Below are 27,889 nucleotides of genomic sequence, written 5' to 3'. Positions count from 1 at the left end.
AGAGGAGTTGAGGAAAGCAGCTATAGTCATCCGGGCCCACGTCTTGGGCTACATGGCAAGGTCAGTGCTGGGGCTGCCCCGACCCCCTGCTTTGCTCTCTAGTTCCCTCGCATCCCTCCCTTCTTCCCCTCCTATATGCTAAGGGAGAGCTGCGGGATCTGCCCTCCTTGTCAGCATCAGTTCTGCTGAAACCTTTCTGCACCTTTGCCACCTCTTAAATTCTGTACATGCTTGCACCCTCCCTCAGCGCTGCTCAGCAGGCTTCTGCAGGAACCTCTATACCCATTGCTTGCCTCCGATGACACCTCTTCCTTGCCTTCAGGGCTCTCTGGCTGGGCCCCACTTAGGCTTTGTCCCCTCCTTTCTTACGCCTGTCAACTCTGTTTTCTGCTCCCCCCTGCAAACTGCTGCTTCCTCACTTGCAGCTCTGCCTTTGCTCACTCTCTTTCCTCGCCCTGCCTGTTTGCCTCGTGATCTCCCTCTCCTTTTAATTAACCGTTCAGAATTGGTTTTTGGCCAGCTTTGCACCAGTAATCTCCTCTTGCCACTCCCTTTTGCACCTGACCAGGGGAGGGTTGGGAGAACCAACTGCAGACAAACCGCCCCTCCTCTGCCCCTTGCAGTCAGTGTAACAGCTGACTCCTTAATGGCTGTGGCATGCACAGTTAATCCCAGTAAGATGCTCTTCCCTGGCTGGTCTCTGCTCCAGGCACCTGTCAGTCAGGGGTGTGAGGAGGTGAAATCCCTGGCCAGCAGAGCAGTTCCAGCAGGCACTCTTCTTAGAGCTCCCATTAACACCAGGTAGCTCATCTAGCACTGGGAAATGTGTGCAAGGGTTGTACCCTGCCTTGCCAGTGTGGAACATCAGCAAAATACACATTTGGTCTCGAGGGCTTTTATTCATTTATTTATTTCCCTCTAGGAAGACATATGAGCTGTCTCTATTGTTTGTTTGTGAGATTGCAAGTTCTTTGTGTCAGGGCCTCTGTTCTATTTTACTTTGTGTCTAGCATTTGAAGAGAGGGGTAGGAATCAGCTCAGGAAAATTGATTTCCCTGGGTAAGATCACTGCAGGCAAACTGGATTAGTGCTTTTCCTGGGAAGGTAGCTGCTGTTGTGCAGGGCTGTGATGAAGACAGTGTTGTAGTAGTGTTCCTCTTGGCTAGAAATCTTGTGGTCTTCCAGTCTTTACAGATATGGATTCCTCATCTCACATGTTGCTCTTCCCAGTCTCATCTTTAGGAACAAGCTGTGATTCTGCAGCCAGAGTGGAAATCCTCACAAGCAGCTGGAGGTAACTGGACTTTGCAGGGGAGGAGAGCCAGGAGTGAGGAAGGAGCTAGAGAGGGAGACTGGAAAACGTTTCTGGGAAGAGTTTCCAGTTGCACTGCACCTGTATTGGAGAAAGTCCAGCAAGGGAGTTCATCTGGGCAAGTGCTGAATGGTCTGTACAGAGTTGGGCAGAGGTCTGGAGTACCAGTGTGCGCTGCCTTAAGCTTGATACCATTTCTGTTAGTTTTGCAAGGACAAGTCTATTTAAATTCTTCTGATCTCATGCAAAGTAGGTTGGCGAAGAAAGGTATATAAGCCACAGGAAGGATTTTACTGGCTTCTCCCCATTTTGTGAACTTGTTCTGTGAGCCCGGAGAACCAGTCCTAAGGGTGAGATGGTTTTCTTTGCTCTCATTCCCTGCAGCCTGGTATCTCTGACTGGTAACTAAAATGTGAGACAAGAAAATCAAGCCCATTCAAATGATTCCATTTTTCGTAGCTAATCTGTGGAACTCTGAGCTCCAGGTAACAGCTTTACCAGCTAAAATACACATAACTGTTTCCAGTTTTGCTCGCAGGAGCCATGTACTGATTTGGCTGTGTCCCTGGATTCTGCAGGGCCTTATTGCTCAAGGGAAGGAGACAGTAGGAAATTTCTCCATGGCCCTGTGTTCTCTAGTCCTCGGAAATATAACTACAGCTCATGGACAGAGTAATTAACCAAATTCCAAATGCAACACTGGAGCCTTGCAGCCATCCCGCCTGCTCTTGTGATACATGGTCAGGATGCCTCCCAACTCCTCAGCATGGGCTGCAGGTTGAATTTCTTTGGGCAGTGCAAGAGGGTGAGTGGAAGGCTGAACAAGGGGAGTGAAATTCATGGCCTGTGTGCAGCAATTCCAGCTGAAGGGCGTCTGCAAGTTTGGCTGCGGTCATGAGGAATGAGGGGGCACTTCAGCCTGGCAGATTAGCAGGCAGAGCTGGCCTGTAGCTGGGCAGGGCTTGGCACATGTTGCACTTGAGTTTCTGGCAGATGCATTTTGTAAAAGTCAGAGTGCCCTTTTTGATGCACTTACATCTGCCTTGGCAGCGGGTGGGTGTGCAGCTGTTCACACCCCATGTGCAGGGCACAGGGAGCAGGGGTGAGGGGACTGCAGCGCAGGAGCAATTCATCTAAAGCCTCACACTTCTTATCACCTCTTCCCTTTCCTCTTCTTTTCTCTGTGTTTCCTCCCTTTGACTTAATACTTATGGAAAAGAGCATGACCTCTGCACACTGCTGCTATTAGCATCCCTCTCCTGATTTTCTTGACTAGGCTGACGTATCTGGTGTGCAGGGAGGTGGCAAGCTGTCAGCATGGCTCCCTGTTGCCATTTGAAGGGGATTTGATTGCCAGGAAGGAGGGGATTTTGAGGTGTGTCTTTTCCTCAGAGGGTTGCAGAAGGTCTTTGGGAAGGATATGTGAGAATATTGTGCTATTTCCAGCGTGCTTTCTAGGACTGTAGGGCTTCACAGAATTACTGTAGCCTGCTGGCCCAAGATCATCCTGTGTAACAGCCCCATGGAATTTCTCTCTGCAAATTCTAGTTTGGAGTAAAGAAGGTTTTGCTTTGAATAGTACCAATGATCATTTCCCTCCAGCAAGGTATTAAAGTGTCTAAATATATAAAATTACTTTTAAAAAGTCATCTTTTTTCCAGCTTGAATAGACTTCAGCTTCAAGTCAATTTAACCTTGTTGTTTCCCCTGTTGGATAAATAGAAATGCCACCCAAAAATATGAGTACTTTGACTGGGATCAAGCCTTTCCTTAGCCATCTCTTTCTTAAGGCCATGAAGCAAGGTCATGGCTTTCTATAAGCCAGGATTTCTGGTTCCAGTCCCGCTCCATCACAAATCACTCGAGGGTCTAACATTCTTGAAATGGAGGTGCTAACACTGAACACAGGATAAAAGTAGCAGTGCAGTCCCCTTCTATACAGTATTTCTGCTTGCAAGTATGAGAATCCCAGTAGTATTTTTTTCTGTAGCATTGTGTTGGGAGTTTGCCATCACCTGATGATCCCTATGGCCCCTAAGTGCTTTTTTGACTTGCTGCTTCCTAAGATAGTCCCACATCAGGTGTCTTTGGCCTTTGGTTCTTCAATAGACGATCTTATGTTTGGCTCATTCGAATTGTTTAATATTTGCTTGAATCTAGCTTACAAATTGATCCAGATTACTGTGTAATAGTAACCCTTTTGTTATGTGCCCAGTTTGTGTATCATGTACAAACTTCTACCAGTGACTTTTTTTTCAGGTCATCGATAAAAATATTCTGTAATGCAGAGGCAAGCACTAACCTTTTTAGAATTTCACTAGACTACAGAAATAGTGAATGATGATTCTTTTCTTTTGGGGCCCTACCATGTTTTTTTGTTTTAAAGTACAGCAAAGTTGATTTTGGTATCACTGTTGTTTAAGCAAAATATTGTGCAATGTAAGTATATGTTTATCGGAGCCTGTTACAATGTTAAATTCAGCAATCAATATTGTAGTATCACCATGTTTTCCCCCAAACAATACGAGATTAATGTGACCAGATCTATTTTTGCCCTGGTTTTGCTTTTCTTGGAGTAATTTGCTTTTGTCCACTTAAAAGATGGGGCAATATGAGACTTTGTTCTCATACAGGAAGGCCATTGAGTGATTATGCTAATTGCACAATGAATATGCGTAGGTGTAATGCAAGGAAACTTTGGGCCAGTGGACCTTCTTTCCATGTGCCAAATATCTGTTCTTCATCCTTGGAGGGTCATCACAAAAGTAGATGCCCACGAAAACAAACCAGTGGTAGATGTAGGAGTGAGAACAGTAAGGAGAATATGATTTACAGGTCGTGGCAGTAGAGGAAGAGAAATTGTGTCATTTCTGAGCAGTATTTTCCCAAATTATTTTTCTGTGGATTTGGTAAGATTGGTCAATATACCAGGGCATGAGAAATGCAAAGCATGTATTGCTTCATGGCGCATTAAGTGTCTGGTTCTGTTTTTAGGAAGAAGTATCAAAAGGTGCTAGCCAGTGTTGTTATAATCCAAAAGAACTACCGAGCTTACTTCTGGAAGAAGAGCCTCCTGCGACTGAAGGCCTCTGCAGTCACCCTGCAGAAGCACTGGCGTGGCCGCCTGGCTCGCAGCCTCTACCAGCACCTGCTGCAGCAGGAACTCAGGCGGAAGCAGGAAGCGGAGGAGAGAAGGAGGCAAGAAGAGGAAGAACAGATCAGAAGAGAGGAAGAGGAAAGACAATGGCAAGAAGAGGAGGAGCGTAGGAGGAAACGGGAAGAGGAGGAGGTGAAGGAAAGGTACAAGATGGTATCTTGCACTCATAGTTCCCTAGCACTAAAGCTCCTGAGGTGTAGAAGTGGGTCTGGGGCACTGGTGTGATGGTAACAATGGAACAGCAATTGCATGAGACGGTGTCGCAGTGCCAGGGTGCAGAGTTGGGGTGGGCTGTGGTCAGCTTAGAATAGAAAAGCAGATGGAAAAGGAGTGGCCTGCTTCCTTTAGGAAAGCTAATTCTGGTGTATTTTTACCTCTGTTTAGTGTTTTTCTGCTTTGGAATGTACATGAAAGGAGGCAGTTTCACTGATTGGGCAGAGATGCGTCATTTTCTCATTGCCTTTGCAGTGGTAAAGGAAGTTTATGCAGTCTTCCAAAATCTAGAGGGATTAGCAGTGTGAGAAGATACCAGAGTTCATGGGTCTTGATGTGTCCAGTAATCTGGGTCAGAGAGCAAGATGAGAATACGCTCATATACACGTCCTCTCCCTGTTCCTGCTGCTGTGTATCTCTCCTCAGGGATGCGGATGTGTTGAGAGATCAGGAGGGAAGGGAAAAGCTAGTGTGACAAAAAGATGCAATCTGTGAGCAGTGACAGTGCACCTATTGAGAATCCTACACCTCATGCACCATTAAGTGTTCACTCCGTGGTTACCTACATCCTATCCAAAGTGGGTGTCTCTATTGATAATCTTTTGTTTAAAGAAGCATAAAATTTCAACTACGAGATTATTATGAATTTGAACAAATAATCCTGTGACATTTTAAGTTTTTCATAAATAGTTGGTTACTTTTCATATAGGCTTTTGTTACTTGTCCCAAAGTTGGATCAGAAAATTCTAAGATTAGAAGCCTGTCACAAGGAAAAGAGATTGCCTGTGGTTTCACTGGAGACAGTAGGATGATTTATCTGCTGCAACAAGACGTGGAGTCAGTGACACCAATGATGAACAATTTGGTGAAGGAATTTGTTGAACAACACTGAAGGTTCCAATGGGTCAATTTTCAACAACAGCCTCATCAGCAACATGAAGCTGTGCAAGTTCAGAATGTCAGTAACTAGTTTTACTGAAACAAATAATTAAACGGTTGTAAACGCTTGATAAAGGAGTTAAGAGCCGATGTGGATTTCTGAGGAACCAATAGCATTGAAGTTACCCGTTTCCTTCTGTGATAGCTTATGACATGCCTTGTGGATAGGGAAAAGCTACAGAGGGTAGGTGACTTGAGTTTGGGTAGGTAGAGGGTAGATAAGGGCTTTGATGTGTTATGACAATAAGGCACTATAAGGAATGTGGTTTGGAAAAAAGTCAGTTAAACAAGACTGGGATTTATGGGTTTACTGCATTGTATTATTGCATTTTAATTAGTAAACAAAAGTAGTTTTTTGTTAAATAAGAGGGAACTCTTGAATGGGATTTTTCCATGGTCTGTGCTGGATATGGTACTAGTGCAGTGTTTCGTAAGTTGGATGAGGCAATACGAGTATCCTTATTAAATCTGCAGATAAAACCATTTGGTGAGGGGCTGTAAGTATATAGCTAGACAGGATTACAATTCAAATGATTTTGGCAAATTAAAGAAGTGGTCTGAGAAACATACAATACCATTCAATACAGACATATGTAGATTTACAGTTTGGAATAATCAAATGCACAGAAAGAAGGAGGAATGCCTACTTCAACAGCAGAAAGAAGGTCTGGAGGCTAAGTTGAGTATTAGTCACCAGTGTCATGCTGTGTGAGAGGAGAAAACAAATGCCATCTATAAACAAGAGTGTTTCTGTAAGCTGTGGGGTAATTCTTCTGTTTTGCTTGGTACTGGTAAGGCTTCAGTTGGAGTACTGTCCCTAGTTTTGGGTATCACATTTCAGGAAGAGTGTGGATCAGTTGAAGACGGATGGAAAGCATCATGAAATATCAGAGGTCTGAAAAATGTGAGGAACAGTTGCAGGAATTAGTGTGTAGATTGTAGGTGGTATTCCTGATTTGTTTTAAAATGGCTCTGCTTCTTGAGCCCTTGTATCATTTAAGGCAGTTGTTTAACTTACAACTTCTGTTAGGGATCTTTCAGTAGAGTTGGAACATCTGGATCTCACTTATGTCAGCTTTCATTTATAAATATTTCCTGGTTTGGGTTTTTGTTTTTTGGGGTTTTTTTTTGAGAGAGAGAGTGAGTGCAAGAGTGTGAGCTTTAAGGACTTTGTGACTTGCAACTGCAATTTAGAATTTGGTCGGGAGAAGCTGCAGGGCCTGGGAAATAAATATTTTTGCCCTCCTATTCTGCTTGAGGTTGAATGATAGATTTGAAGGTTACCACTGCCAGTCTGAATTTATCTGCACAGTGGTTGCTACAGGCAGACACTTCCATCCATCCAGATCCTATCCCTGCTCCCTACGCGTGACCCTGGCATTTGTCTGTCCCTAGGTCAGTTGCTTTTAATGTTCTCACTATGGAGAAACTGGCCATAGTGACAGCTTTCCCTTGGAGTACAAGCTTTTTGATCTGAGTGGAAATACAGCACCGTGGGATAGTTTTTTTTCCTCTACTTGTGTTTACTAACAAACTCTGACTTTTACAGCCTTTACTAGTAAACTAGATTTTGCAAGCCACCGAGAAGTTATGCAAGCTGGATTACCCAAGTATTCCGAATAGGAAGTCCTCAGTTTAGTCATTTAACATAGTACAAAAATGCGATGATTTGGGGGGGCTTTAATATAGTAAAAGCAAAGCAAAATAAATTAAGTGCTGGTATTACAATAATTCTGTTCTACTTAAAAAAAAAAGACTAATACAGTTTCCTGATATCTGTGAATTATGCATGTACAACCTCATTTAATATCCATAGATGTAAAGTACTTCAGAAGATTATGTTTACATTTATTATGAGTCTAACTGATCTGCCTTTCTGTCACGGTTTCCAATGTCCTTCCTAGTGTGTTCCAACTAACCCAATTTCCTGATTGATCTGAAAGTTAAGTGCGTGGGGAAAATCTGTTGTATCCACAAAGGTCATGCCAACCACAGAGAATTGGATTTTTACTAAATTACAAAAGCTTTTAAATCAGTCTTACAACAAGTACCTTGTTTTAACCTTATCCATGGAGGGATGACGTGTCCATGTAATTCTGAAGGCCTCATGTAGGAGAACTGGGTCTGTCTCTGACTATCATGTCTTGTTCTTTAACAGAGAAAAGGAGCAACTGAATGAGCTACTCCAGGTGGCTCAGGTAAGCTTAACATTTATTCTTTTCATATGTTTTCTCTGAGTATCTGTGAAGGGTCCTTCATTGCTTACACTTCACCTGGAGCTAATATTGTTATTGTGGCAACACTATTTAAAAAATGGGCTTTATTCACTCAAAACCTGCAGGTGTTTGGCTTTGGCAGAGGTGCATAGAGGTGGGTTATTTTTTAGGTTTGGTTTTGGTTTTTTTTTTTCAAGGCTCATGTACCAGCTTGCATAGTTCCTATTTGAAAAATTCTGTATTAGACATGCAGCATCCATTTTTATCTCTACTGCTTGAGCTTACTACATGACCTTATGATGTGCTACTCCGACACAGTCTGTTTTGCTGGATTGTTACCTGCAACAGCAAAAATAAGAGTGTGGACGGCTGCTACTGTGGCTAAAATAAATCCCTTGTAACTGATCTCATTGTTTGCTGGTACTTGATATGTCAAAGAGCAGACCACCTACTCTGAGGTGTGTGAAAACAGCTGTGTATCTTCTTATTTCTTTTCCCAAACCACTTGTTTCCCAGTTTCAGGAGAGATGACAGGTAAAATTGCATTTGTACATAAGTAAGAGTCAAGTAGAGAACAAGCAACAGGGTAACTGTAAAGAAAACAAGGATTCTGACTTAAATGGGCCGATTCACTGGTTGCATTGCCATACTTCTATCAGGAAGTACATTAAATCCTTTTGGAATTTATTTTTGCTTTTTCTTGTGTGTGTATGTTTTCAACACTGATCATGAAGGAGTGAATGGCTTTATCTTAAAGCTAAATATCAGTGAAAGTTACCAGCATCTTCTGTCTTCTAATTATTGTGTACTTGCTAGAAATTTCCTGTTACTTCAGTGTGGCGAATAGAGGAAGACAGAGTCTTTAGCAGCCAGCCAGCCATCATCCTTCCAGCGATGCTGAAGAATGCCAGAAATTCTGGGTGGAGTTTTGGTGGGGTGGGTTTGGAATGGATATCCCTTCCATACCTAAATTTTGATGATCAGACCCCCAGCTCAGGAAGCAATGAAATCCCCAAATGTATTAATGAATTTCTGCAAAATCTTCAGCTCTTAAGCAGGCTATGCATATATGTATTTGTATGTAGTTGCTTTGTCCTATATGTGCATATGTGTTTGAGATAGGTCAAAAAGAGAGGATGGACTTTCAGAATTCTTTTATCCAAATTATCGTGTACAAAGGGCTGTAATGTGAGCAGCAGACAGAGAGGCTCTTCTAAAAATTCACTGATTCCAGTGAGCTACTTTGTACGAGTCAGAAAGAGGTAGGCTGCTGGAAAAAAGGAGGTACCTGAAGATCTGTAGTTCTGCCTTTAGCTTTTACACCATGGATGATTGCAGATGCTGATCAGAAAAGGAGAGGATGCTTAGAGTCATCTTTTTGCAGGTGGAAAATACAAGGCAAGCACAGGAGGTAGGAAGAATGAAAGGTCCAGGCAAGGAACACATATAGGTTGAAGAAACTGCTTTAACACTATTATAAATTTTTTAAGGTGGAAGCAGTAAAGACTGAGGAGGTAGATATTCCCCTGCAAGAAGAAGAGAGACGTCAGATGGAGGAGATCTTAAGACTGGAGAAGGAGATTGAGAAGTTGCAGCAACAGAAAGAGGATCACATGTCTATCATCTGTGAAAACACCAGGAATGAAATCAATCGGCAGCGAGAAGAAGAGATCCAGAGGCTGGAAAAGGAGGCATCCAGGGTTGCCCAGGAGTTTTTGGACCTGCTGGATTTTGGCAATCTGGATGAAAGTGTGCAGAACTTAGAGCGCTCACTTTCTAGTGAGGGGACACTCAACATTGACTGCAGCCTGGTGGCACCACTGGCTGAAGAAGAAGTGGATGAGGGTTTTCATGCTGATGATGAGGGACGGCCAACTTCCAGTTTGCTGGTCTTGAATAAGCATGGCACAAGAAACAGCAATAACTACTCAGAGGAAGGTGCAGACACAAGACTTGTCCAGAGGGAAGTGAGAGAGGTTGTCCCATCTCCAGGACAACTTGTGGAAAGAACCACTAGCCCCAAGGAGCAGAGAGCCTTATCTGACCCAGCAGAAAGCATTTACAGCACTGTCTCAGATATGCAGAGGATTAACAGCGGAGAGGTGGGAGAGCCGATTTACACTTCCCCCCCAGATGTGGAGTCTGACTATGACCATGAGGAGTTTGATGGCTGTGGAGATGCAGGTAGCGCCTCAGCTGAGCCCCTGAACGATGAAGAAGGTCTGAGACACTCCCATGGTACCAGCCTGGACTCCAACCGTGGTAGCCTGGACTCGGTAAGAATCCCTGCCTTCACCTTTCCAGACATTAGTGTGACTTTGTTGATTTTTATAACATCCTTGCCTTCTTACTGTATGCCTGCTTGCTCTGGGTATTGTTACTAATACATAACTCTCTCTTATATCAATAATTGGCTTGGAAAAAAGGGAAGAGTCCTAGACAGGCTGAAGGCAAGAGGGCTTGTGACTGTCTGGTGTCACTGGTACACAAGCTAGCATGTATGTACTTAGGCTATTTTAGATTGTTTGCATCACCATATATTAACGTAATGCTCTTTAGGATGACTGAAGCAGACAACTGATATCCTGTAGGTATATGTTCTACCTTAGAGAGATTTCACAGAAGTAGCCTGAGCTTCTAGTGGACAATTACAAGGGGAAATGGGGAAGGCTGGGGTTTGATTTGTTTCCATCACTGAAACTTCTCTTGTTCTAGTCCTGTTACTGTTCAGAGTCAAGGGCTTACTTTCAGGTGCTGTCTACAAGTTAAGCTACTCTAAGGCTTGAAGAAATTACTGTGCTGATCCAGGCCGGGTCCCAGTGCACACAGCCAAGAGCACTGAACCTTTTGATTCTTACCCCAGGGACAATGACAGGGTAGTAAAGCTGGGCTGTTAGCCTTGAACTTGAAGCATCTCAGCTTAGATCCCACACTAGGCTCTGGACTTCCTGAGTGCCCTCAGGATAGTTGCTTAATAATGCAACGATAAATCCCCTTACAGAACAGCATGTCAGATAAGCCCACATAACGTTGTGAGGAGTTCAGGTGTGAAGCCAATGACAGCCATAAAAATACTTCAGATAAATTATGCCCTTCAGAATAAAGACTTGAACTACAAAATACCTTTTAGAAAACGATTTTTTTGTTAGTTTGCTTAAGGAATTCAGTTTACTTCCTTTGCTATTCTTTTCCAAGGGCAGATTGTGACCCTTCTTAAAAAGTTGCATAATTTTTCCTGTTTGCATTTCCCTCATGTCCGCTGCCAACTATCAGAATTTTTGATTATGTGATCTGCTTGAGTAAAGGTACCTTCTCTGTGGGCAGGTACCCACAGATCACTGTCAGGTAATCTTCAAGTCACGAATCATTCTGTCATAGCCTAGGCCAGTTTATAGCAATCTTCTTAAAATGTAAATAGAAGTGGAGGATTTTATTGGGCTCCTTGGTAAGACTCATGAAAAATCCGGTTGATACTATGTCATGGCATGAGCCACAGGAAGAGAACTGCAACTGGGTCAGGATCCTATCAGTAGCTGCTGATCCAAGAGCACCTGCTTTTTGAAACTTAAACTTAATGGCAAGAGAGGAAGAATGAATGAGTAGAACAGGCATGAGACAAAAGAGCACAGAGGGGTCACAGAGGGAGGACAAAATGAAAAAATTAGAAAAGAAGCAACATGCATCTGAGGAAGGAAAAGGTTTAAGGAGCTGCCTTCATTAGTAATAAATTAATAAAGCTGATCAAAGGAAGTTGTATTTAAGGTAAAGGAAACGATAGGGTAACTTGGGATTTCGTGTGTGAAGTATTTTCTTATGGCTGAGGGCCATTATCTAGTTAGAGAATGGGGATGAGTAAGTAATACACTATTACTTCAGTAATTTAGATTTTTTTTTAGGATTCAGTTATCCTGGAATGTGCTTTTTTTCCCTAATCAGTCCAAAGCAAGACATTTCCTTGCTGGGGTTAGATTAGTGCTCCATCTTGTCCAGCATTTTAGCATGTCTGCCAAAAATCAGAAAAATCCTCCAAAATGAAAAGTTGTATCTTAATCCCATTAAATGAGGTTTTGGACTGTGGCCTCTGCCTTGAAGAGGAAGGTTTGTTACTGCTGGTAACTGGAGTTTTATAGCCATGTCCACTGCTGAATGTCACTCTCCTTTCTGGTATGAAAATTCCATGCTCTGGAGACTCTTGCTCTAGGCATTAATGGGTAAGCTGTCATGCTTCTAGTTTTACTGTATTGCTTTTTTTGTAAAGGGAGTATGTGTATTTTTGCACCTTCTGATCATGTGACTTCTCTAGCCTTGTTACTTTGCTCCAGTCCTCTTGCATCCAGGGGAACCCAAGTAGCCTGTATTTCTTCTTTTCCTTTTAGTTTCTGGACAGTGAAGAAGAAGTGGATGTTTACATTGATACAGATGAAGAGTTTTGTAATGGACGAGTCACTATCTTCAATGGCTCGGGACCACCCTATTTTCACAGCTATCTCTACATGAAGGGTAAGCGGCTTTAGCCAAAACCATGGAAGGGTGGAATCCAGAAAACCCGCTTTCCTCTTCTGTTTCTCCAGAATCATCATCTTCATCTTCTCTTAGTTCTCTGTTTACTTTCTTTTTTTGTTGTTTTTTTTAATCTTCTTTTATTTAAAGCAAAGACCTAATAGATGAATGTCAGAGAATTAGACTGGATGTCTTTGCCACTAATTGCACCCACTTGGTATGGGCTTAAGTGACTCATTCTGAGCTACAAGACTGAAGACAATACAAAAATATTTGACTGATGCATGTATTTCTAGTGCATATATTTCTATATTTTGTGTTTCTTTCACTAGTTTGTTGTTTTTTCTCTGTCCAAACTTAAGCATAACCTTGTTTCTCTCCTGCAGCTCCTTTGTTTCATACAGGAACTGAAGTGGCAGCTAAGCATCCGTGAAGCAAGATCAGAATGGAAACATTCCCCTTGTTGCATGTCTGATGAAATTTTGCTCCCTCACTTTGCAGGAGGTCTCATGAACCCATGGAGGCGACGCTGGTGTGTTCTGAAGAATGAGGCCTTCATGTGGTTCCGCACCAAGCAAGAGGCGCTGAAGTCAGGCTGGCTCTATAAAAAAGGTGGAGGAATGTCAACACTTTCACGTCGCAACTGGAAACGCCGTTGGTTTGTGCTTCGAGAATCCAAGCTGATGTATTTTGAGAATGATAGCGAGGAAAAGCTGAAGGGGACAATTGATATCAGAAGGGCAAAGTGAGTGAAGAAATAAATCCTTTTGATCCCTAGCATTCACTCTCTAAATCAATACTGAAGTGTCCAGTGCTGCCAGTTCATTGGCCTGTGTATCTCCCATGGGGCTAGGAGAATCAGAAACATAAGGGAAGGAAAAGACAATTAGAGCTTCTAGTTTTACTCTGGAGGGAGTCTGAAATTAGATAGTTCTTTTTCCAGTCTTGCATTTCATAATCCGGCAGAAGTTCTTTCCGAGCCATGGATGGAGCCAGACCAGGAGGGGCTAATTAAGTACATACCCCATGCATTCTCCCCTGCCCTGACTCCATCTGTTTCCTGGCTTCTCCAGGCATTTCACAGAGGTGGTATGAAGATCACAGCGGGATTTGAATTTGGCAGCATGTACTGTGCCTTTTTTTGAGGCCTGAATGTTCTTTTTGCTGCCATAGCCAATTCCTCAGCTCCTGCTGTAAGAAAGAGAAGACTAGCAGCCCATTAGGAGTATGTGGGCCTGTAAAGTGCCAAAAAGAGTGTCACGCCCCATTTTGTAAACAACCCTCTGTTATCTCTTCTTCCATTTAGTCTGCTGGTGTCTTGAAGAAAATCCATTTGATGCCTTAAGCTTTGCTTTTGTAGTAGATCAGCTGTACAAATCTTTTAAAGGGGACCCTAGAAGTCTTAATGTGTATTAGAGGAATTTTGTATTTCTCTCGGAGTTACAAGCCATCTGCACCGGTGATTTCCCTTCTGTGTGGTGAATGGTATGATGTCAAAAAAATTGGCCAGATGGAATTTTTGCCTGTGAAAGGTTTTCAGTTTTGGCTCTTGTGATTTGCTGTGTTCCAGGGAGATTGTGGACATTCATGAAAAGGAGAATGCCTTGGACATTGTGACAGAAGACAGAGTTTATCACATTGTTGCAGAGTCACCAGAAGATGCCAGGTATAAGAGGGAGTTTTGTTAGGTTTGTTCATTCAGTGCAGGTCTGACCCAACTACTCATGGGAGAGCCTGGGAAACATAATCACCTCCCTTTTGCTGGAGAAAAGAGGGCATTCATTCCAGAGTGTCATTTTGTGCTACTGGAAGATACCACACCTACTTTGGGGCTCCTGGTTGCAGCTACTGAGATGGTGGTTCAGCCTATTAGTCAGTCACAGGACTGCCACCTTCTTATATGTCTGTGAGCATGCTGAATTCCAGGGTTACTTCAGGAGACACACAAAACCTTAATATAAACTGGAACATCTAATAGCTGATTTATTTATTAAATGGAATCTTGCATCAAACAAAAAGTCTATTCATGTTGTCTGTAAATGATTGCAAGAGCAGCTGGGTTTTATCCAGGAGACAGAGAAAAAGCTGCAGCTTATCAGAGTCTGTAGTGTCATCTGATAAAATCTTCCCAGTGCAAAGCAAACAAATGACTCATGTCCTTCCTTCTTGGCATCTTGGCCAGGCAGTGGGAATCAGTTGTTTAAGGGCAGGTTGGACAACCTGTTCTGGCTATGCAAAACCAAGTTAAGAGGTTACTGTCCCTAGCTGCTCATGTCTTCCCACTTTTCCCGCTCTTACGAAGGCTTTTGCTCTCTCAGCCTAGCCAGCGTAACTGTTTATCTGATGTACTTTAATCTGATTCTGTGAAGTTTATTTAGAGTCTGTTATTATTTCATTTAGGGAAAGGAAGGGGGAAAGTGTTTGGACACAAATAAATTAACAGAAATAGACTAAAGAACAGCCATGTGAAGAAGAAACAGACAAATTCAAGGCGCAGTAGCTGAAAAAATAGTAACTTCTTAACCCAGAGCTTCCACAATTGGAATAGGCATTCCCTAGGATAACATTGCAGAATTACTAGGGCAAGTGGAAATCAAATGTGGCCTCTGTCAATGCCATATCAGTCTCTGGTCTGAGGAAGAAAGCACCAACACTTACACTAGCAAAGGGCAGATTAGCAGATGTCACAGAGTATCCAATTTGAGAATCCTTCCTGAAGTCTAGATGTTTGCTGATCTCACTGGAAGATGCAGATAAGAATCTGCTTGTTCTGCAACAGAGATTAGCCTCTAGATATGTCTGTAAGGAGAAGCCCTTTCACAGACAAATAACTCCAAATTAACCATAAAAAACCCCATGATTATTTGACAGCCATATGACTTTCAAGTTTATGAGCAGATCAGAGAGAGACTAGTTAATGCTCCCAGATATCTCTAGGACTCTAGTCTAGGAAGATTCCCAACTGACGCTGTCTTTACAACTGCTGTATGCTCTTCTCATTCGGCTGACGTGTGCTCCCTGTTGAGGCCACTGCCTGCTTACAGTTCCTTGAATAGCAAGTAGAAAGCTGGATTTTGTGGGAGCAGCTGTCAGTGGGTTGGAGAACGTGCACAGAATTTTCATGGATAAATAAGGAGGAAGGAAGACATTAGAGTCTGGTATGATCAGCCCAAGAGATATTTTGTAGCATAGTCCTCAGGAAATTGTGAATGAAGCAATTTTCCCACAGGCATCTTTCCAGGTTCCTTGATCATATTCTAGAGCTAGCTTCACTAGCCAAATCTTAACTTTGAGTCTGTTTCAATTGCCAGTGGTTGGTTTAATGTCCTGAGCCGAGTACACAGCGCTACAGCGCAGCAGCTGAGGGAAATGCAAGATGAACAGGCCAATCCAAAGAATGCTGTGGTGAGTTACTGTGCAACCAGTCTGTGGGCATGTTTAAAGCCCTCTGTGTTTAACTGTTTTGGGCATGTTTTTCCAGCACTTGCAGTGCCGTAGTTCATAAACAGGATAAGAAAGTTGGACAATTATTATAAAGAAACAGCAAAGCTGATAGAAAAGAGGGTGAGCAGTGGCAAACATGGTGGTTGTGGTGGGTGGATTAGCTTGATCACCAGTAGCTCTCTTTTGTTTGAAGGGAAGAGCAGTGCTGCGTCAGGCAGATAAAATGTCTTTGGATGGGATTATGGGACTAGTCTGGGTCACAGTCATTCCAGACAGAAGATACACAGTTGGGAAGAACAATGTATTTATTTATTTTGCTAGTACTGAGGTACTAGCAAAGGTTATTTCAGACCTTCATAATGCTCTCTGGAAATTTATGGCTCTTTTTCCTCCAGTTCTGTGGAGCCCTTGTACATCTTCTCATGCTATTGAGGGAGCAAAGATGACTCACTCGTGCCTTTCTCATATGTTCATTTCTTCTCAAGCTATTGGAATTCAGAAGAATGCTTTCAGTTCCAATCCTATTCATGAAGGAGAATGTCTGTAATTTAAGATACAAGCAATTCCTGTTATCTGTGTCTTTCTCACTGTACAGGGAACCCTGGATGTTGGGCTTATTGACTCTGTCTGTGCATCAGACAATCCTGATAGGTAAGTACAGCAACCCAAACACCTCTTAAATCAGAAACTAACATATTTTTGTGGCTAGGTCCAGGTTTTCTTTGGGGTTTGCATTTGTTTAAACTCACAAGAATTTATCTCTAAACAAAGAAACATAACCAAAGTCTTTAGCTTATTTCGAGCTATGTCACTTCACAGGCATGAAGTCCACACATGTATTTTCTTTGAGTGAAAGTTTCTCTTTTCCCTCTTAAAGTGGAAACAGCATAATCCTAATGTCAAGAAATTATAGTCTTACCTATTAACACTGAACAGAAATGTCCAGCAAAAGCAGCACTTCCAGTTTTTCAACAGAGTAATTTTAAGTTAATCTGGTAAATTTAGGGGAAAGAAACAGCATTGTGGAAGAATGATGAATGAATTTAGAAATCTGTGCTATTCTTGAAGTCTTTGCAATGTAACAGAGCACAGACCTTTAGTTCACAGGTTAGTTTCAGAGAAGAGATTAGGGAACATTTCATATCACTTTATGTTAACATTTAATTATTTCCTACAGTTAACAGGTTCAGCCAGGGCAAAAATACTTACTACAGTGCTGAAGTAAACTATTAGCTATTAAGTTATTTACCTCTGTGGTCTGTTTTTTTTTTTTTTTTTTTTTTCTCACACAAGTTGCTAGGACTTTGAGGTTACTGGTGTAGAAAATGTATATCTTGGTAAGAGAACTAAGATTTCTTTGATCAAAATGTTTTAGCTAGTTCTCAACCTGGACTCCTTAAAGTTAATCTGTGTTCCAGTAGAACACTAGGCACGAACAGTAAGCTGAACAGTCAGAATTCATTCATGCCTCTGCTGAGGTACACTCATCTGAGTGTTTGCATCAACATTAAACAAATTCTGAGGAGAATGCCTATTTTTTAACAAAGGTTTTTATGCAGTTTATTTTTATCTTCTATAGGTTTATGCAGTGGTCAGACAGTTGATTGATTTTCACCTTTTACCTTTTGCTTCATACTTGCATTCTGCTTTTCAGTTTCTCTGTTTTCTCATATAAATCCATGTTTGCTTTCAAAGCTTTCTGAGTCTATCCTCTTGGAACTCGTCATATTTTTGTTTTTCCATTTCCTGTAAAGCATCAATTCTGTGCAGAATTGTGAATATTCTTTTAGTAGGACATGTTTCTCTGTTGAAAGAGAAGGACAAAGTCATCTAGGAGCGACATAACAGTTTTTTTCTCTGTTTTGTCAGGATCAGCTCATCCTTTTTGAAACCAATCTCAAACTCATTTTAGCTGACCCTGCTGGGACCTACATTTGCTACTGCATCACTGGGTTTAATAAGTACAAGCAGAACGACTGTACTAGCTCAGCACAGTGGTACTAGGACTAGCTCAGTCCAATCAGAAGGTAGAACAAAGTCCTTTGCTTATGAACCCAGGACATTTTACAGCTGGTCATTAGCTAATTAATGTTTTCCAGTCTTTGGAAATAGCTTTTGAAAGATGTATAATACCATTTATCTGGTCTCTGCATTCATCAGTTTGCAGATCAGCTGCGCAGGAGATGCTCTTAAGTGTTTCTACACTTCTCTGTAGTTTGTATTCAGAAAATCTTCCTGCACTGTTTATGGGAAGGTAGAGGACATGGCTTTGGATGTGCTGTGAGTTGAGATACTTGTACGGTTACAACCAATTTTAATGCTTTTATTTTCTGGCAGACCAAATTCTTTTGTGATCATCACAGCAAATCGAGTGATTCACTGCAACAGCGACACCCCTGAGGAGATGCATCACTGGATCTCCCTGCTGCAGAAACCAAAAGGCGAATCTAAGGTTGATGGCCAGGAATTCCTTGTGAGAGGTAAAAAGAAATGCATGCAATTATGACACGTGAAACTCCTTCTGTTTATAATCTGAGGGGGGGGGATTGACTGTAGCTAATCCAATCTAGGGTTTAGCAGCTCCCGAAAAACAATCATTTTCTGTCCCTCTCCACCTTCCTGCCCACTGCTTGTTGCATCCTGTGTTATGCTGGCACTGGCTTTTACCCAATTCCCTGTCAGGTGGATTCAGAAAGCTAAAGCTGGAAAAAAAGTACTTCTTTATGCGTTTAGTTTTTTGATGTTAGTTCCATAGCCTATTTTAACATGTCTAGCAATGCTGTCAGGAGATAGGAGGGAGCATGGCTGCTGTTTAGGAGCAGCTGGCTTAGACTGACTATAACATGACAGTGCAGCTTTTGTTTTCAGAAAGCTCTGTTCCTTCTGACACCTGTCATGTAGAGAGGGAGAGAGATCTTTGTGGGATTGCTGCTGTCCTAAATAAACTAACCTGATTGTAGTAGACATAGTGAAGTGACAGTAATTTTCTGAGAATGAGCAAAATATTTAAATTACGTCTCTGGTTTGAGCTTAGTTTGAGATGCAGGAGTTGATGCAGGAGTAGTGATCAGACACTACAAAATATTCCCCTATTTATCTCAAATATTTTTAAATTTCTTTAGTACTTTCAGTTCATCACATGGTCTTAAATGTACGAAGACACTCCTGATACAATCTGTAGAAAGCAAGTGTATGAGCAAATTACCTTACATCTTCCGTAAAGTATCTATGAGGGAATAAAGGTCTGAGAATGGTCATGGTAAGGCAGGAGGACAAGAAGAGAACGGTCACCAAAAAGTGGCATAAGTCTTCCATCTTAGTCTTAAATATTTCAAGGAGATGAATGATATAAAGCAGATTATCAGACAACAGTTTAAGTACCTTAAATTCAATATACTTGCAAGGCATCAGTTCCTTTTATCTCATATTGTTCATTAGTTAAAGAAAAAAAGGAATGTTCCTTTGCAAAGTCAGTGTATGCTCTGCATTTCACAGTCAGGTATCTGTGTGGCAGTGGTGTAGCCACAAAGGCATATATTTGGGAAGGTCTGTCCCTTTATCTTCTCTTTATATGGAACCTCTAGGCTCAGTCCCACATTCTTTGAACTTTTTACCTTGTGGGTGGACATTGCTTTTTACAGCTCTGAATATAAAATTGTCTTTTTGACAGCTTTAGCAACGCAGACTGTCATTTTTTCTTTTATAGTATTGAATTTTCTTTTCTTTTGTGGGGAATCTAAAATGAGAGAGAAATTTTTTTTCCTGACTGTGGAAGGAAGAGATGCATGTAACGCCTAAAGATCTTCCTACTAGAAGACATGTATCACCAAACCTCTTCCATTTAGGTTTGGATAGGCATTTGGCATCTCTTTGGAAGAATGAATTGTAAATTATTTTTTCAGATTTTGTGACTTGTGAGGGAAGCGTCCTGAACAGAGGGTGCCCTCATGGCAATAGCAAACTAAACCACAGATCATTGATAAAAACTACATAGGGGTGAAGGAAAATTTTGGGCTAATTTCTTACAGTGACTGTGCAGAATACTGCTATAGCCAGTAAAGCAGAGCTGGTAGGTCCCAGCACGAGCCTTTTGCAGAGCAGTGGAGTTCTGGTCCCAGAGTTAGAGAGTGACTAGACAAGAGACAGGGTTGCTGCGGTGATGAAACCATTGACATGTTTGTGTTTCTGTGCTAGGCTGGCTTCATAAAGAGGTTCAGAGTAGCAACAAGATGTCCTCTCTGAAGATGAAGAAACGCTGGTTTGTTCTGACAAACACTGCCCTTGATTACTACAAGTCATCTGAGCGTACAGCGGCCAAGCTTGGCACGCTTGTGCTCAATAGCCTCTGCTCCGTAGTGCAGCCTGATGAGAGGGTCTTCAAAGACACAGGTAAGAGAAAGAAGGAGCAGGCTTCTCATGTGTAGAGATGCCAGAAGAGGGGACAGTACAGGAATGTAATGGTGTGTCACATTGAGATGTAGCCTTGATGTTATCTGAGGCTCTGCATCTGGCTGCAAACATCTTTTCCCACAGAAACCATAAGACACTTGCAAAGAGCCAGAGACTAGTGTGCAAATAACACTAATTCCCCCATGCCTGACAGACATACACAGTGCTGATGTTTTTTTGCTGAATAGTGTCATTATTTATCTGTTTCCCAAATTTGGGAAAGGGGTATGAGTCCTTAAATTTGAAAAGTAAATACCAATTAACATTGTAATTTTCAGTACTTCTCCATAAATAACTGTCACTTTGTAACATGACCTACATTTGTCTCTGGGGTCAACGTTGCTCTTTTAAATAACAGCTATGACATACACTGTAAGTCTGCTTTGTCACATCACTTAACTTGTTAGAACCAAAAGATGCCAAGGGCCTATGTTTGATTTCTTTGCAGCATGATCCTCCATTGCTTGCCTGATGAGTTTGGGATAGAACTGGGATTATGAGGTGAGGGGTGAACCCCGTTGATAAAGAAGGTGAAGCTTAGAACAAGATTTGGAATACTGGACATTTGAATACTGGAGTCACTTGGGATATTTTTTAAAAGGGCTAGAAGCAAACTGGAAGCTGGAAGCATGTAGTAAAGTGAGATGAAATTTATTCTGCTCACTCGTAATATATTGTCCCTGTTTTTGATATTAGCAGATGTCTAGGGCTGCTTTTAGCACAGTCAGTTGTCATCACTGTGACCTGTTCTCTCAGTTTATGTCAAACATTATTTTTAAGAGTTATGAGAATTGATTTGGCAATCTGACTGGGTGCTGTGTGTAGAGTGGTCATTTTTTGAGTGATTAATAGCACAGTGTAGCCCAAACCCTGTCTGTGAAAGTGAGCTGTCAGGGCAGCAGGGAAGTATTCATGTTACACTGTGAGATATTTGTATCTTGGAAAGCTGCCTTTGTGCCAAAACCTGGATTGGGACCTTCCAGCTAAGGCAGTTTTAACCAGACATGCCATTATGTTGCTATCAAAGCAGCAGGAGTGTTCCTCAGCCATGTGCTGCAGACAAAAAGAGAAGATAACGAGGAATCAAGTTTCACCTTCCAGCTTCTTTATGTCTCCACAGGCTATTGGAACATCATTGTCCATGGGCGAAAGCATTCCTACAGACTGTACACAAAGCTGTTGAATGAAGCCATGCGCTGGGCCTCTGCCATTCAAGGTGTCATTGACAGCAAAGTTCCCATAGAAACACCTACACAGCAACTCATTCGTGACATCAGGGTAGGTGGCATCATGCTAATTGCCAAGTGAGCTGGGAGCAGCCATATCACCACTGGCCTTACCCAGTCATTGCTGAGAATCTGACAAGAAATGCAGTTGCTGCCTTAGAGGAGGAAAAAAAAATATTCTTAGAAATGTAAATAGTTGTGCAACCAAATAATCAAATGTTAATGTGAGTTTTAATTTGAATGAGTATGTTAGCTGATCTGCATAAGTTTAGGCTACAGCTGCTGTGCAGTTAGAAATTGCATGCAGAATTACACCATTAAGCATTTGCAAATCCCTGATGCATCCTTTCCTTGCCCTGAACTAGATGCAATTAAATAGTAACTGTTCAGGAAGAAAGAGCTGGGAGTGATTGTGGAGAATCTTGGAAAACTTCAGTTCAGGCTTCCAGGACAAATGGAACATTAGGTATTGTGCCAGTGAGCATGATAGTGACAGGCCCAGATTTTGTTGTCTGTGTAGTACAACCAGACAGATTCAGGGAGGACAGGCTCAATCATAAATACTAAACATGGTGGATCTTTGGTCAGAAAGTCTGTTAACCATTCACCGTTGAAAGTTTGAGGGATATACCAGGGAGGAATCATGCCATACATGCCTGTTACGTGCCTGCATTAGGTATCAGTCGCCAGCCACATTTGAAGTCAAGATCCTTTGCTTGGTGACCTTTGATATGACCCACCCATCATGGCTATTCTTATGTTTAATTTTCAGAAATAAGGTACAGAGTAATTTTTATATGTGAATTATACTTTGGTCACCTAGTCCATGTGTGGACCTCCAGAAACTTAAAAGAGAGTTGAGCTTGAACCTAAATGTATAAGGATATCCTGTGAAAGACTATCCTCATTTGAGAATTTTTATTTTTTTTTTCAGGAAAACAGCACAAACTTTGAAGTAGTGGAACAGACATATAGGAGGAACCCAATCTTGCGATATACCCAGCACCCTTTGCATTCCCCATTGCTCCCACTACCCTATGGAGATGTTAATGTCAGCTGTAAGTATTTTACCCATCTGACAGAATCCCCTCACATTTTGAGGATCAGTGTGGAGCCTGAGCACCACAACAGTGAACTATAAGCTCTCTCTATGCTGGTGAAGTCTGTTTGGGGCAGTGTAGCCCATAGGGGTCAGAGAGAGGGAGCAGTCCCTTTCTCTACCCGGTATGTATTCTGTGTCCACTGCCTTGTATCTTAGGAGCACTGAATCTTAAAGTCAGTGGGGGCAGATAGTTTATCATCCATCCAGAGGATGTGCAGCCTGTCATCCTTGAGCTGCAACTGAGTTGCAAATGGCTCCACTTCAAATCCTACAACAGGATTACGTCATGCAAGTGGCAGTGGGATAGTATTTATACAGAAGCTGCTGTAAAACCAGACTAAATGAATCCTTTCTTCAAATGCTTCAGGAACATGAAAGAGTTAGACTGTTGTGCAGGACACCAGAAAACCAAAGTGATTTGCTGATGATTTCAGACTGTTGGCATACTAAAACTGAAGGCTGCTGCTGAAGACCTGCAGAAGTATCTCTCACGCAGAGTGACTGGGCCACAAAGAAATTAGAAATTAATTTCAATCTGGATATGCAAAACAATGTCTATGGGGAAGAACAGTCTGGAATCATCAGCAGTGATAGGGTCTGAGTGATGTAGTTCTGCTTAGAAAAGTGAATGCAAATTTACATAGCTTTATGAAAATGTCAGCTCTTGTGCTGAGCACAGAAACAAAACAGCTAATGCAAGGTTTTGAAAGTTTTTAGAAAAGGAAAAAGAAAGTCTTTTGCGGCTGTATTGATGTATCATGCACCTGCATCTTGAATACGGGATGCAGTTTGGCCTTCCACATCTTAACAAAGATACAGGAGAAGTAAAAACCTACCCAAAGATGATCAAAGGCATAGAAAGACTTGCCTACAATTAAGAGACTGAATAGAGCAGTACTCATCAGCCTCAAAAAGAAGTTTTTAAGGCTAGAGGACTTTCATGGAGAAAGGGAATGGAGAACTGCTCACTGTTTCTGATGATACAAGGATAAATTAAGCAGCAGATTAAAAGCACTGAAAAATTCTGAAATACAGAAAAATTACAGAGCCAGTACTTACACTGTGGGACTTATTGCTACAGAGCTGTGTATTTATATTATACAAGTAGTGCACGGCCACTGGGGAAGCAGCGGCTGTAGAGTTGATTCAGAAGGTCCTACAGCCCCAGAGGTGTGCAAAAGAGAATGCAAGCCTGCAGCAATACGGTACTCACGTACTTCTGAGCAATTCAAAGCAGACACTTAGGTGCTTAAAAAATGTAACCAGTGTTGGTGTAGGCATTTTAAATCCAAATGGAAGGTACAGCAAATTGCCAAAATTGTGTGTGGCTCAGAGGTCAAAGCTAATACAGGCACAACAGAGAATTTTGGAAGTATGCAAGCCAGGCTTGGGAGTCTGCATTCAGGCACCTAAAGCCTTAACTGCATTAGTGACCCTCTGCTTCATAGCTGCTCTCAGGTGAGGAGATGGTTTACACAGAGATTACTTTCTGCCACCTCTTCACCTGTGTTTGCAGATGAGATACCAAAAGCTGTCTCTTGGCACCTCATCTGCAGACACTGAAGCCTGAACTAGATTTCAGTGCTAGTTTCCCTTAGAGACGTTACTCTGCTTTTCTGCATAGTATACGCAAAAATGGATTTGCAGTGGTGACAAGTTAGATGTTGGCAAATACTAATTAAAATTGCATTTGCACATTTAAAGGGGAAGCATTAATGAACTTTGAGTGTAAATTTAAGTTCAGGAGATGAGCTAATGTTCAGGTTGCTATTCTTCTGTGACAGGCGAGTACAGTTGCTAGTGGTGTTGCTGGGCCATTAGAAAATGAGGGAGACACTCACCTCTTGTCACCTTTGTGATTGTTCCCCAGTGCAACAAGAGAAGGGTTACAGCAGCTTACAGGATGAAGCAGTGAAGATCTTCAACTCCCTTCAGGAAATTGAGACAGTGTCTGACCCCATACCCATTATCCAAGGCATTCTGCAGACCTGCCATGATTTAAAGCCCCTTCGTGATGAAGTGTACTGTCAGCTCATCAAACAAACTAATCACATGCCACATCCCAACAGTACTGGGAACCTGCACCACTGGCAGCTGATGTCGTGCATGAGCTGCACTTTCCTGCCTAGCAGAGGGATCCTGCGCTACCTCAAATTCCACCTGAGAAGGTACACATCCTTTCCATCTGCAGCCTGTTTCCTTTCGCTCTCCTTATCTTCCACTGCCTGTTGTAGTTACCTGCCTTGTCCTCCTCCTGCACAAACATCTTCCTGTGGCGTTGCAGCCTCCTACCTTTGTGTGCAATTCTTGCTACCAGTTGTTCGGTTGTATTCAAACTCCCCCCTTGCCACCCATCTGTTCTGTTGAAAGGATGTGGAAAGTAAGGCTACCCAAACAGAATACCATGAAACTGTGTTAAAAGTGGACTTACAGCCGATCACCTACTGCTTGCTATTGGCCATATAAACATACTCAACTAGCAGGGAAGGTGAGGACTGTACTTTCATATTCATTGAAATATTTACTGCCTCGCAGCTGTCACAGTAAAAATGTGTACTGTGGAGTAGTAGATATACTGTAAACCCAATTTATAATTTTTCAGTATTTGTTTGCTTAACTAAGCACATAATACTTACAATTTGTATTTCTGATCTACTTTAGCCTCCAGTTTTCAGGAACTAAATCATTTCTTCCCAATTCATGCTCAGGATCTAATGCATTGGGGCTAAGCTGCAGCCATGTAGTCTCACTCTGTTCACTAACGATGAGAAACATCGATAAAATCTATTTGATTCTTTCCAGGCTAGGAAAGAGTTAGGTGAAATTTGTGCCAGTACACTGAAGAGCTACATCCAGGGCCTGGTTTTAAGAGGTGCTGAGGAATACTCCATGTTGCCATTTCATGCTTTTATCACTGGAGTTGCAGATCATGTTATGCTTAGAACTGCTTGCATTGGAGGGAAGAGAACTGTGTACAAGCATCTACTTTCTACCTTCTTGATTCTGAAAAATACTGTAGAAGTGGCTTATGCACAGCCAGCAAATTAAAAACCAATTAATAAAAAATGCAAAAAGGTTTACATTTGATTTCATAGTTTTTAATCTCAATTTTTAAAAATTGAGATAGTCAATCCTGCAGCCTTCAGCTGGTACTAAACTCCTGAAAGTTTGAACTGCTTATTTCATACATTGCTGAGAAACACCACTGAAGTGGCTTTGGAATGACTAGTAAAAGCAGGTTGTACGGTTTAGGAAATAAGCAGGCTCATTCTTCCTGTGGTTGCACTTAACATCGCTGTCTCTACTGAACTCTGTACATATGGTAGTCCAAGTTATATGGTGATGTGTGTGCTTTCTGGTTCGCTGTGTAATGGCTTTTTTCCCTCCTCTTTATGATCAGGGTAAAAGACCTCTTTCCAGGCTCAGAAATAGACAGGTATGCGCAATTCATAAGTGATTCCTTGAAGAGAACAAAGACAAGGGAGTTCGTGCCCTCCCAGGAGGAAATACAGGCTCTTCTCACCCGTGAAGAAATGACCACGACAGTGTACTGCCATGGTGGTGGCTCCTGTAAAATAACCATCAATTCCCACACAAGTGCTGGGGAGGTAATGTATCAGTAGTGCCAACCAGATGTAAGCCCACCTCTGTGTGTGGATACTGGGTCTGTCAAAGGGACTCCTTTTTCCTGTTCTTCTCTGATTTATCATTATTATTTTTTTATTAATTTTTTTTTTTTGCTATATCTGCAAAGTTTGTAGGTTTTTTTAAAGCTCAATTTATTCTGCGGGTTCAGAATTATACAAGGCCTATGCATGAGTTGTAGAGTATCACTTAACAATTGTGTTGCAAAATCTAAACGCTTCTGGTGTTGTACCCGTTGGAAAGGTAGTAATTCTGAAGACCTGCTAAACACAGTTTTCTGGACAACTTGAAATTCCAGTCCATAATGTAATCCTTCTGGAAGTGATATTCTACCAGTAATGTAATAGTTAGCAGGTTAGAAGCAAGATTCCAGCTTATAGTAGGCATGTCTGTGAAAACATTAGTGCTAAACAGAGGTAAAAATAGTAGTAAAGAGTAGTATTGCTACTAGAGGAACTGAGAATATCATCATGACATTTAAAGCCATTATGTGACTGCATCTTGTGCAGAATTCTAATTCCCCATCTCCAGAAGGGTAGTGGAGATTGAAAAGGTTCAGAGAAGAACAGCGAGGATGATCCAATATAAGTAATGGCTTCCTTGCAGGGAATGATCTTTTAGGGTTAGAATTCTTTAATCTGAAAGTGAGATAACCAAGGGACAAATGTGATGGAGGTCTATGAAATTATGAGGGTCCTGAAGAGGTATTGATTCTTCATTGTGAAAGTGTGTGTGATAGCTACTCTGTGATCTGTCTCCCTCTGATTTTGCAGGTGGTTGAAAAGCTGATCCGCGGTTTAGCAATGGAGGACAGCCGTAATATGTTTGCGCTCTTTGAACATAATCAGCAGGTGGACCGTGCTGTTGAGAGTCGAGTGATTGTGGCTGATATCTTGGCCAAATTTGAGAGGTAGAAGAATATTTCATAAAACCTTTAGCTCCTAGTTAGAAGTAACACTGGTTTAAGTGATAGTACAGTCAGGGAGTTTTAGCCAGAGCAGATGCAGTGATTCAACCATTCACTCTGGTTTAAACTTCCCTTTGGTAAAGGTCAAGTGCTCTTTCTCACTGTGTGGGAAACCATGTTCACATCTATTTCAGTGACAAAAAAGCATTCTTTATCAGAATGATACTCTTTATCAAAGAGTAATGGCTTACTAGCAGAGCTCAGGGAAGGTTTGCTTAAGTCTGATAATGATCTTGTCTATTTACATTATAATAACTATATGAGAAGAGAGAGCAAAGATTTGGGCATAGAAATGCAACTCTTAATTTCTTACTGTGGACTGTGATTTTGTGGCCAGACATACAAAGAAAGCAATAAATTGTGAAAGAAGCTGGCAGTGCCATTATCTATTTTGTGTCTGTTCTAAAGATAAAAATAAAATTGTTCCAAATGGTGGCAAGGCTGATGTTTTTCAGAGTCACAAGATTACATGGAAACAGTATCTTGAAAATGGGTAATACTTTGTGTCCTCTCTCCAATTCTTGCATTTATCTAGAACTGTTGATCTAATTTTTTGAACAAGTATATTTGATAATATCTTTGTGTCCTTCTGAATCAAAATTTCATCTGACTCCGAGGAGAAATGGAAATTACCAGAAAATTCTGCTGCACTGGGATTGTCCTGCCAAATTATGTAGTTCTTTATGCTCTCTTTCAGAAATCCAGGGGTAACTTGATAT

The 27,889-nt window shown here is 41.7% G+C and overlaps 1 protein-coding gene across 1 annotated transcript in view; it reads left to right on the top strand.

Moving 5' to 3' along the window:
• Positions 1-4: 4 nt before the first annotated feature.
• Positions 5-27,889, top strand: part of LOC104522519 (unconventional myosin-X) — a gene marked incomplete at its 5' end in the record, with an annotated part of 31,913 nt that continues 4,028 nt past the window's right edge. The window contains 16 exons of the mRNA XM_029084239.1: positions 5-60; positions 4,307-4,612; positions 7,780-7,819; positions 9,328-10,113; positions 12,214-12,337; positions 12,839-13,082; positions 13,908-14,003; positions 15,649-15,742; positions 16,377-16,432; positions 18,119-18,261; positions 19,976-20,170; positions 21,351-21,508; positions 22,391-22,514; positions 24,429-24,726; positions 25,959-26,166; positions 26,977-27,113. Coding sequence (XP_028940072.1) covers positions 5-60; positions 4,307-4,612; positions 7,780-7,819; positions 9,328-10,113; positions 12,214-12,337; positions 12,839-13,082; positions 13,908-14,003; positions 15,649-15,742; positions 16,377-16,432; positions 18,119-18,261; positions 19,976-20,170; positions 21,351-21,508; positions 22,391-22,514; positions 24,429-24,726; positions 25,959-26,166; positions 26,977-27,113 — 3,065 coding nt within the window. The remainder of the gene's footprint in view (positions 61-4,306; positions 4,613-7,779; positions 7,820-9,327; positions 10,114-12,213; positions 12,338-12,838; positions 13,083-13,907; positions 14,004-15,648; positions 15,743-16,376; positions 16,433-18,118; positions 18,262-19,975; positions 20,171-21,350; positions 21,509-22,390; positions 22,515-24,428; positions 24,727-25,958; positions 26,167-26,976; positions 27,114-27,889) is intronic.

The sequence above is a fragment of the Antrostomus carolinensis genome, unplaced genomic scaffold, assembly GCF_000700745.2.
Source record: "Antrostomus carolinensis isolate BGI_N321 unplaced genomic scaffold, ASM70074v2 scaffold3233, whole genome shotgun sequence".
Lineage (NCBI taxonomy): Eukaryota > Metazoa > Chordata > Aves > Caprimulgiformes > Caprimulgidae > Antrostomus > Antrostomus carolinensis.
The sequence above is the reverse complement of the archived record's forward strand: the minus strand, read 5'-3'. Positions and strand labels throughout refer to the sequence as shown.